The sequence below is a fragment of the Macrobrachium nipponense genome, chromosome 30 (assembly GCF_015104395.2).
Source record: "Macrobrachium nipponense isolate FS-2020 chromosome 30, ASM1510439v2, whole genome shotgun sequence".
Taxonomy (NCBI): domain Eukaryota; kingdom Metazoa; phylum Arthropoda; class Malacostraca; order Decapoda; family Palaemonidae; genus Macrobrachium; species Macrobrachium nipponense.
Window position 1 is genome coordinate 38055367 of NC_087218.1, and position 12500 is coordinate 38067866.

Consider the following 12500-nt stretch of genomic DNA (forward strand, 5'->3'; position numbering starts at 1 on the left):
CTCCGTGAAGAATCAAGGGGAGATTTTAATTTGATTTATATAGATTTTTGGCATATGCCAAGCACTGGGGCAACTAAGGACATTCAGCGCTGAAACGGAAATTGACAGTAAAAGGTTTGAAAGGTGTAACAGCAGGAAAACCTCAAAGCAGTTGCACTATGAAACAATCGTTAGGAGGGGGTGGACAGTAAGATGGAAGAAAGAGAATATGAACGGTGGTACAGTAAAAGGAATGAAAGTAGTTGCAGCTAGGGGCCGAATGGACGCTGCAAGGAACTTAAGTAACGCCTACATTGCACCGAATGAGGTGCACTGACGGCACTACCACCCTACGGGGAAGCTAGGAGAGAGAGAGAGAGAGAGAGAGAGAGAGAGAGAGAGAGAGAGTACAACGGTGGCACCCATCAGACCATAGGCTTTAACTTCAGTTCGCAAAATTGGATGCTTAATCAAAAACTTGAGGCATAACTGGTGTGAGCATTAATTTACGCTGATCCCCCCACAATTAACAAATGGGAAAGTCCTAGTTATTGTCGATGGCTAGCTCAACAGCCAGTAATTTTCCTTTTCTTCCAAAACAAGAATAAAGTATTCAATATATTTATAAATTCTATCCAGCATATATAAGTAACCCCCGCCCCCTGGGGACGAGTGACAGCATATAGAAGAGGCTTCCTAAAATCAAATAATCATGGAAGTGAAGTGGATTGAGATGACGTCAGCACGATTCTGAGACGTTCACGCATTCTTTATTTCAGTCGATAAGCGCATATTCGCAGGCTTCCTAATAACTGCATATAAAACATGTTTATAAAGGCAATGAAATTTAATAATTAAGCATTTGAGTGTTATTTAAGAACATTTAGCGCCTTCAGGTCTCTTTCCCGGAGTTGTGTTAAAATAACAAACGCATTATGCAGTGCCTCATGGCTGATGAATCGGTTAAAACTGGTAAAAACCACTGCTTCTTAATGCCTAGAAGCCCTTTCGCATGTTGGCCTTAAAAAGAAATAAAGAAAAACCCTCCAGGCACGTTTTATACCTTCTAAGCCACAGGCATCGATTTCTGTCTCATCAGCGCGGGAAAGAAAAGAAAAAAAAAAAACATCGTCGGCATTGACCAGATTTAACGACGATGTGACAGAGGCGTTTTTCGTGAAGGGTGCGGGAGAGGCTGAGAGGGATGTAATTACCGAAGGGGGAGGAGGAGGAGGAGGAGGGGGAGCTCTTCCTGTCACAGCTACTGCTGGAGTCATAATTACAAAGAAAGAGAGTACTAGAAGTAGGTCAGGAAGGATATCAAAGGCGCTTTGCATTTCAGTCACTGTTAATAATCAGCGTCGATTGTTCAAATAAACGACGAATGTGAAGCACTGGATGAAAATCAACCCGAGTGAAAGAAAAGTCCTTCTTCAAACAATCCAGAAGGATTTGGGAAATCGTCTGAGAATATGTCGACTGGTTTAGCCAGAAAATATCGACGAATTTAGTAAGAAGATATCGACCGGTTTAGTAACTCGGCAAGAAACTATCGACTGGTTTATCGAGACGATATCGACTGGTATATCGACTCGTTTAGTAAGAAGATATCGATTGGTTTAGAAAGAAGATATCGATTGGTTTAGTAACTCGACAAGAAACTATCGACTATTTTAGTGAGAAGATATAGTTCCTTGTTGGAAGAGTGGTTTATGTGCTTGCCTATGGATTCGGTATTCGCGAGTTCGATTCCCCGCTCTGCCAACGTGAAATCAGAAAAATGTGTTTCTGGTGGTTAGAAATTCAGTTCTCGATATAATGTGGTTCGGATCCCACAATAAGCTGTAGGTCCCGTTGCTGCTAAGTAACCAATTGGTTCCTAGCCACGTAAAAATCTCTAATCCTTTGGGCCAGCCCTTGGAGAGCTGTTAATCAGCTCTCCAAGTGGTCTGGTTAAACAAAGATAGACTTAACTTTTCAGAAGAAACAGCTCCAGCATCATCAAAGTACGCAACTAAGAAAGAAAACATAGCTTGAGTACGTGTATACGATCACATGTATCCATATATAAATTTTTCTAAACATGGAATGTCATCTAGATTTGCCCTTATCCTTCCCAGGGCTGTCTTCGCATATCGCTCTCCTCTGCAAGAGGAAGGTAACTTGGTCCTAGCTATTGAAGGGTAAGTAATGTCAATAAGGTGAAGATCTGAAGTCTTCACCCTCGCCTGCATATTATCAATACAACTGTCACAGTTGAAGCTGAAGGTAAACTAGTACAATAAAGACGTTCTAATGATGCAATCACATACCGAAGAGAATTGAAATGCAAAGTGTAAATTACTTCCATTCTAAACTTCGAAGGAACCCACACAGTCAAATTTGCGTACCGTAGTGAAAAGCACTCTCCACAAATAGTTAATATGACAGAAAATCATAAATGGGAATTAGTAAACCAAGCAACTACACATCGTACAGACGGATGGCATCAAGTCAATTGCAATTAACTAATGGTAAACGCTGGATAGAGTATATCTTCCTTCACGAGAATACTTTAGCCCTCAAATCATCGTATGGTTTAGGCGTAATTATTACAAATAACTGGGTATGCGAACATACAAACACACAGGCACGCACACACTTAATCATACATTTAAATTTGTTACACACACAAACATATATATATATATATATATATATATATATATATATATATATATATACACATATATAGATTGATAGATAGACAGATTATGTGTTCAAACACTTATAAACCATGACTTAAAGAACCTTAGCGTATATCAGAAACATGTATTTATATAGCTAAAATAAAATCCAATAACTAAAAATATCACTTAGAATGATTGCTTCATTCCATAAACTGGCGTCATCTACTCCCGGCATACTAGAGAAACTATTATACTTTTTGGTCACAAGACAACCATTCGACTTATACATGCATACCCTCAAATTATGCTCTAAGTAGATGTCAAAAAATTAATGTAACCGTCTAAGAACTCCTTGCGGTGTTTGTCATAGCAGCAACATCATCTCGGTACAAAGACTATTTCATCTATGTATACGTGAATACTGTAATTACGGACGCATGAACATCCATCCAGCTCCTCTAAATATACATTTAAATGGCACAAGCATACATTCATTCATGAACCGTTTTAGCTTCATTTAATTAAAAGTAGAAACGTACATTTTTATTTTACCATTTTCTGACAAAAAGAAAGTTTATTCGAACCCCATCCGCCCGCCCCCGCCACCACATAAACACAAAAACTCCCCAAATTCCATAGATTTGCATGCATCACCATAATAATGTGATGTATTATGCCACGGTTCATTCCATTCCACGGGATTCCCCTACAATGATTTTACATAAAGAATGATATTTAACCAAGCAAAGGGGAGGGGGAAAATATATCGGCAAGACAAAATAAAATCTGAATAACAACATCAAAAAATTCTACATCACGCCCTTTGCGGACTTGAGAAAATTCCCTTCCTTAACCTCGGATCCCGCTTCAAGTTTCCTATTCCAGGGAGCTGAGTAATCGAGCCAAAAATAACCTTCCAGGAATAACGGACGCCAGAAACGTGCTTCCGGTCCTGGAATTAGCCATGACTCTGTCGCGTCGGAAAAAAAAAAAATGACTACTGGAGACTGGATGGGGAGGGGTGGAAGAGGGAGGAAAGATTTTTTTTATGGGGGGGGGGGGGGGGGAGCTGGGGAGAATATGTGGGATGGAAGTAAAGGCGGGGAGTTTAAGGAGTAAGGGTAGTCGTACAGTTGACCTAATATCAATCATTTTCGTCATCAAGGAAGATGCATTACACGACGAGGAGGTTAATTAAAATTGTTTTGAAAAAGAAAACTTGCATGATATTTGAGCATGCTATTGTTCAGCAACTTATTTAATACTACTTTGAAAGGACGACATCTATAAGCAGAAACTTTCATGTTATTTAAGTGAAATGTTCGGAAAAATTTACTGCATCTGAAATGCCCTGAAAGTCATTCTTGCACCTGTTTTATAAAGAAAAAATTATATATATATATATATATATATATATATATATATATAATATTACACACACACACACACACACATATATATATGTATATATATATATACATATATATATAATATAGGATATATAGTATATATATATATAATAAAATACCAACACACACAAGCTTCTTTACGAGAACACAAACATAAAAAATGACAAAGGGCAGTGACATGGGATATGCTTATAATCACTGACACAATTGCATATAAATTAATACTAATTAAAAATTCATATAAATTCCTCAAGTGGTTTATTCATAAAATCTATGACAGTTGACAATAGGTTCATGTCACTCACTACAATCTGCTTCCGAGATAACATAAATCTCATCAAAAGCCCCAAATCAACTGGCTCTTCAAAATCAGGCCGAAATTGTCAGTAGAATAGCAATGGGAACTATCAATTATACGCATATAAAATCATTATCATCTCAATGCAAACCTCGTAAAAATTGTTGTGAAAATTCTCTGAACTATAAGCCCAGACATCATTTTACTGGTAACCGTTCATTATGAAGCATCAAAGCAGATGTAAATTAGGTGTAAAATGAAAAGGATATGTAGTTCACTTTGCTGTTTAGACACTGGTTTACAGAAACTTTAACAATCTCTGAGAACTGTATAAAAAGGACAGCCAAAGATCCATTCATTTCTTCTCGGAAAAGCAAATTCTTCTCATAGAATTTCACTCTTTACAATACCTTAAACTGAGGCGATTTAGAAAAAGGAGAGACAGTTAGCATTTAAATTAATCATAGACAGTGAAATGTAAAAACCTTATGGACAATATAGAATTGTGATCATCTAAGTCTGGGAATTAAGTAAATAGCTATTTCTTGAACAATAAAAGGCATCGAATGTTTGATATGACAGAACGTAGCATAAAAATACCTAAAAAAATACTAAAACTCCAATTAAAAGCTAAGGTTTGTTATGGGAGTCAGTGGGTGGTGCTATAAAGAGGCACATCCTGATCCAAAGGAATTAGGGACGGTGCTTTCACATCGATAAAGACCTCACTTACTATCAAGGAAGAGAGAGAGAGAGAGAGAGAGAGAGAGAGAGAGAGAGAGAGAGAGAGAGAGAGAGATCTGTCGCAGGCCCCCACGAGTATAAGGACACTCATTCCTTCAATTTCCACCAGACATATAATTTTGACAAGTAACATTTTACAAGTGATGATCCATTGGTAAAATTCTGCTGTTATGTTTCAGTGCGAAATCATATTTTCCCATCACAATAAAAAGTAAACCGTCCACAAGCCTTCAATTACCTATTATAGACATGTAACATAAACATTTTCCATGCACTTTATAAACACTCTTACTGTAATTTTCCCACTCTACTTAAGTGGTGTTTATTGTGCAGTTTTATGAATTGGCTAACACTGGGATGTTCATCCGTAACTCAGCAGCGAAAGTACAAATGTATATATATATATATATATATAGTATATTATATATATATATATATATATATATTATTATATATATATGTGTGTGTGTGTGTGTATTTGTGTGTGTATATGTGTATGCACGCATGTAAACATTGGGATACAAATGTCTTTTGATATCCAATTCATTCTAACTCGAAAATAATGCCGAAGGAGAATTATAATTAATAAGTGGTTCGTCACCTGGCGAACAATCTATTAATTATAATTACCCTTCGGCATTATTTCGGAGGCAGAGCGAATTGGATATCAACCGACATTTTCAGCTAAATGTTTGTGTATATAAAATGTCACGGTGATGTGATAAAAATCACATAATATATACTACATATACAGAATCCTGAATGAAAGTACAAAATAATGTCATAATTTAAGATTAAACAGAGGTTACTGAAAGTCTAGCCATGTGCAGTGCAAACTTACCTCCATGACGCTTTCGAAATTTTTACTTAAAACACCACTTCATAAAGCTACACGGGAAACTCAAGAGCATTGGGTCTAACGCTCAAACAAGCACTGTCCTTCAACTCTTCCGGCAAAGACTTGCGTTTCCTCTATGTTTTGCCCCATTCTTTCCAGTGCCTCGTTCAAACTATCTACACAAGCACTCTCCAGGTCTTCCACTCTTTTTCCTTCCTAAAATTTCTCAAGTATACACTTCCCAACATTTCTTCCATTCATCCAACTTTTCACCTCCCATTTTATTTACCTTTGCTAACCCATACACACATACACACACAATATATATATATATATATATATATATATATATATATATATTAATATATATAATATATATATATATATATATATATATAAGCCACAGACTTAAAGATTTCTGACATATTTTGGGTTAAGGCTGCTAGTGCCACGCCCTTCTACTATTTGTGAACCACCCCAGTCAGTCAAGTAGCGGTCAAAAAAGTAATTCACTTCTCGTTGCAAAAGACTACATCACACTCCACTGACAAAACTGAAGTTTTTCTTGCTATGCTGGTGGAGGAATCCTGATAACCATTAGGCTAAAGGACGACGTATTTATTTTTCCGGTGTCGTGTCCTTCAACGCCCACGATTGAATAGAAAATTAGAAATTGCCCTACGGAAACGACTTTATCATCTTTTACAGCAACAAAACAATCTACAGGAAACTTTACACAAGAAGGGGAATCTGTCCAGAAATGAGTACAAAGAAGTTCTTAAAAAGATAATTTAGTGGAAGGGCACTATTTCCCTTCTAGATTTGGTACGGCGTGGGATCACGGGTAGAATAGTATACACGATACTTTTGTTATTTTTCCCTTAAAAGACACAATAAACTTGGGAACTGTCCAGAAATGAGTACAAAGAAGTTCTTAAAAAGATAATTTAGTGGAAGGGCATTATTTCTCTTCTAGATTTGGTATGGCGTGGGATCACGAGTAGAATAGTATATATACACGATACTTTTGTTATTTTTTCCTTAAAAGAAACAGTAAATTGAAAACTTATTCTTTGATATACTCACTGGCACCTCAGCTACGGGTAACTGACGCAAAAATAAAATGGAAAACTCGAAGACAAGCTCAGTCTCCCACGCCCTGGATAGTTACTTCATAAACTAGAAAAGTCAACGTCGACAGCATTCCTTCTAACCAGAATGGCAATCTGTACCTTAGACACAACCAGTCAAGTATGAAGCAAATAATCTTATGCGAAAATAAAAGGGCAGGAAATAAAGGGAGCAAAACATGAATGTACTTATAGTTCGTATGGAGTGTCATCGTGCATTAGTGGACGGAAAACAACATTGTTTACTACGTATACTCTGTTTTTTTTCCATCTGTCCATCCGCCTGTGGTGGTCGCGCATGGTAACACTGCGTCCCGGGCTGTAAATAGTTACTCTATGTGTAAGTTTTAGGTAAATAAAAAGACATCTTGGTGTACATTTGCAACTGAAAAGTGTTTTAATAATTTACTGTATGCGAATTACACCGTTAATATTCGAAATAAAGCCCGGGACGCTGTGTTACCATGCGCATACTCCACAGGCGGATGGACAAATGGCAAAAAAAACAGAGTATAGTCAAACTATTTCCTGCAGCGAGTTAGTAGTATGATAATAAAAGTAGAATGTATAAAGAAAATGTCTAAAGTGTATCCATAGCAATTACGCCAAGTTATTGCCTGCGTACCTTGGTTTCCTGGAAACTGCTCTTTTTTGCGGTTACCTTCTCCTGCAAAAGAGGTCGCAAGTTAGATATCTGGCTGAGTAGGCTTGTTTGCTACCAATGTATCACAAGAATTTACCGACAGATTTCACGGAAAACTTGCAGAAGGCTAAACTACGCGCTAGTAAAAGCACAATCAGAGTTTGAGATGGACTCAGAGACACTCGGCGGTGGTAATTATCGAATGTTATTCTTTGGCCTTGAGGTCTTCACTTGTGAGTGAACCGAAATCCCTTGGTATTTCCAGTCAGGAGTTCAGAATGATTTCACCCCCGTCTGTATATGACTTAAATGGTCAGTCTGCAATAAGGAAATTCTTCAAAGCAAAAGCCTTTTTTTTTATACAAATATAGCTGAAACCGCCCCGATTTAGATAACCGGCTAAAGTAACGGTATTGAAGTTGCTTCTGTAATTTCAAGTTTTAGGGATAATTATTTGCCAAAAAGAAACCTTTGCCATCGCAAGTGATAATTTAACCGTTTCTTCTTTTAGCGGAGAGGCCGTGATTACTGGCCGTGACTTCTCATCCATTCCTTGTGATGTTGATCCTATTGCTTTTTCCATATCTAAGAATTTCGAATAATTTCCAATTGCTATACCTATCAATTCCCCTTGGATAAAGCATAAGTAATGAGTTTTATAATACAAATTAATATTAATATCCAAGAAATCTAAAACAATTACTAAACTGCAGTTGCGTATTTCTCTTTGTTCTGGAGAGAGAGAATAAAACAAGAGAAGAGAGGAGAGAGAAGAGAGAGAGCAAGAGAGAGAGAAGAGGAGAGTAAAAACTTGCCCTGATCCCGTTATATTACAGTTACGTCATCAAATGTCAGGATATCAGATTGCTCGCAGTCATATTGAACGGCGTCAAAACAAGACCGCTCCAAAAAAACCCATAAAAACGCTATTCTACGCTAAAATAACGGTCGGTACTCATTTAATTTGAACACTTCCACGAAACGCTGCAATTACACGATGATACACATATTCCGTCTCTCAGGTACGTTTTAAAAATGTGAAATGTCTAGCTGCAAGAGCAGGCTGTCACGTAAAAATTGATCAATTCAAAATTTTTTTATTCTATAAACTTAATTATCTAGTCTCAGTAATTGGGCGGCTACTTGGAAATCTTACCTTAATGATAAATAATATTGCCAAGACCATACTCGTTTAATAAAGAATGTTCTTCCTGGTCTTGGAAATATTATTTTTCATCAAGCCTTAATTATCTATTTATTTACTTATTTAACTATTATTTGCTGATAAACATTAATGTTGTAAGATGCGTTGAAAAGAGAGTGAATTGGAAAGAATTCATGTGATTTGCAATGGGCTTCCATGAGTCCCGAGATCTCAAATTCTCCCAAGTTTTTGGAAAGTCTGTGACTCGGCAGACCTCAAATCTTATTTTAAAAAGCGTTATACTGATGAAGTCAATTAACCCGCAGTGACTGCAGCAACTTCTGTTTGTTTGTGGTTACTCAGCAACGGGACCAACGGCTTTACGTGACTTCCGAACCACGTCGAGAGTGAACTTCTATCACCAGAAATACACATCTCTGACCCCTCAGTGGAAAGCCTGAAGATCGAACTAGCGGCCACCGAGATGGAACGCCAACACCATACCAACCACGCCACTGAGGCGTATGCAGTAGCAACCTCTGGTACTTTTGAAAAATCAGCTACTGGTTCTTAACGTCTGGTCAGTAAAATAAAAAAAAAATAAATAAATAAATAAAACTGTACCTCAGTTGACAGGATGAGACTGAAATGATCGATATAAACATTCAAGTATATTAATTACCAGGTCGTTAAAGCTGGTTAAGATAAAATAACCTCGACAGGAAGGCTTTTTCTAGTTAAAATATATCGCAAATAATTTGCGAACAATTTTTGCTAACCATCAGTAGTTGTTGTACCCTGTACAATATCAGAAGTAACGGGCTTCAAAAAGGATATGACTACGAGGCTGGAGGGAATAGTAACCCTTCAATGACACTTCATTACTGGGCAGAAAATCTTACAGTAACATTATACTGAAACACCTCATCATTACCAACTAGACCTGATTTTTTGAATAAGATAGATACGATGTCCCTGGGCTATTCTTCAAGCAAGATTCATATAAACTCCCAAGCGAGTTTATATGAAAAAATGTATCTAAGAGACTCTTTGATACATTTCTTTCTCCAATGTGGTTCACTGAAGTTTTCCAGGACAGTCAAATTAGACAAAATGGGAAGATATATGATCCCCCTTTAATTTCCTTCAAGTGTTTCATTAAACCTTTATTTGGAAAGATGCTAATAAAATAAAAAAGACACAATAGCTTTAACAAATGGCTTTAAAAAGATTTTAATTCACTCCTCAATTATTTTTTTTATCGGATTCAACTTTCTCTGCCATTCGGATACAAATGGTATAACATTAATAATTATGTATTAATTAATTCCGTGTCATTGGGCTTTTCCAAAGGAATGATTTATTGACAGCAAGCTATCTCCATAACCATTCTAATGCTCTGATGTATGACCAATAGCTCTCCTTATGGATGTAAATGACAAATAACTGGAACAATTAAATAAAGAAATAAATCGTGAATAACGAGAACTAAATGAGATCATTGGAACACTGTATTTTATCCTATTTCCGTATATCCTTGAATATTCTTACACCTGCGTTCCTAATCACTATCCTTCTTACGTGTATTACTATATTCTCTCTCATGCCATAACTAAGTTACACAAATAACCTACTCACAGACGGAGATATTTGATATTCCAAATATTCCCATAACTTGCACGAAGAAAACGTTCAAATTCAGTTTGAGATTTCAAACAACATGAAGTGAATCTGCTTTCCCATTACCTCCACAAATTCGAGACGGCAGCGAAATAAAATCTTAAATCCTCTTCTGCCTTTTTTCAGATTCTGCCAAGAGTCTCAGGACGTCGTTGGGGAAGACTAATGGATGATACTGTGGGGGGAGCGAGGAACTCCGCTGACCAAATCGGGGGAAATTGATTGCTTACCTTAACTATACAGCCAATGATGGATGGAGTAATACACGGAAGATGGGAAGCACAAGGAAGGGGCTGGAATATAGTATAAGCATCCCATACTCTTCTTCAATGTACTTAGTTAATTTTAGATAGTATGAACTGCAGGTTAGAGGAAAATTAAGGAAAAGGCTAATGCGCATCAAACTCGGTTTCCAGACGACCAAAAATTAAAAGGAATGACAGATAATCCTGGAAGCTGTGAAGGAGAAAAATATGTATAAATATATATATATATACTATATATATATATATATAATATATATATATTAAGTATTAAAGCGAATTCCACAGGAAAATGATAGTCAGAAATCCAAGTGCTTTCGTCCTTACTCAGAACATTGTCAAGGAGTTAATGAAGTACAATTGGAGAGAAAGGTCTCAGGTACAACACAAAGATCAAGGATACCAGATGGTTAAAATATTTGTATTTGTATGTATATATATATATATATATATATATATATATATATATATATATATTATATAATATATATATATAATATATATATATAATAAGCGAATTCCACAGGAAAATGATAGTCAGAAATCCTAGCGCTTTCGTCTTTACTCAGACATTTTCTGTCAAGGAGTAATGAAGTACAACTGGAAATGAGAACGGTCTCAGGTACAACACAGATCAAGAATACCAGATGGTTAATTGTCAAAAGGGTAAAAAATTAAAAAGAGATAATCCAGGATTATCCGATATCACACGATCACAAACATAAACAGATTGACCCTAACCGAAATTACAGTTTCTTTACAGTCCAAAACATGTAAAAACTGAATATATTAATTTTGTTGCTTATATTTATCTACAACTTTTTTCATTATGAAGCATCAAGTTTAAATAAACCAAGACTTAAATTTAGAACCTTTCTATTATTTGACTTGATGAAACAAGATTCAATGATATTCCTTTTAACTGTGTCATTACATGGGATTAAGGCTCTTCCTTGACTCCAGTTAATAGGATGGTCTAAATCTCTCATATGTACGAATGATGCATTCGATATTTGCCCAGTTCTCACAGAATATTGATGCTGTTTGAGACGTTGTGAAAGAGATTTACCGGTTTGTCCGTAATAGACTTTATCACACTTTTTGCAAGGAATTTTATATATGCAGCCTGGAAGATCTTTAGGAGAATTTTTGATTACTAAACTCTTGACATTAATATTACTGAAAACAACATTTATGTTAAAAAGCTTTAAAATTCTAGGAATATCTAAAAACCTTTCATCATAGGGTAATTTGAGAATGTTATGCTTACTATATTCAAGTTTGTTATTAGTTGAATAAAATATTTTTCTAGCTCTTTTCCATGCCACATCTACAAAAGTCCTTGGGTATTAAAGTTTCATTGCAATATCATAAATAGTTTTAATTTCAGTATCAATAAACTGCGGGCTACAGACACGTAAAGCCCTTAGAAACATCCCAGAAAAAACAGAGAATTTAACATTTTGATGGTGATTGGAGTAGTAATGAACAAAAGAGGCAATGTTAGTTGATTTTCGAAAGACTGAAAAGGTGAGATTTCTATCATTTCTATGGACAGTTACATCAAGAAAATTCAAATTACAATTTCTTTCTTCCTCTACAGTAAATATTATAGAAGGGACTAAATTATTGAGATTATTAAGGAATTCCTGGAGATTTTCGTGAACTGGCCAAATACAGAAGATATCATCCACATATCTAAA

At 36.1% G+C, this 12500-nt stretch overlaps 1 protein-coding gene across 1 annotated transcript in view; it reads left to right on the forward strand.

The window, feature by feature from the left end:
• LOC135202115 (basic proline-rich protein-like) overlaps positions 1-12500 on the forward strand; it is a 66504-nt gene that overhangs the window by 12967 nt on the left and 41037 nt on the right. The window contains exon 2 of the mRNA XM_064231366.1: positions 2100-2162. Within this exon, the coding sequence (XP_064087436.1) occupies positions 2100-2162 (63 nt within the window). The remainder of the gene's footprint in view (positions 1-2099; positions 2163-12500) is intronic.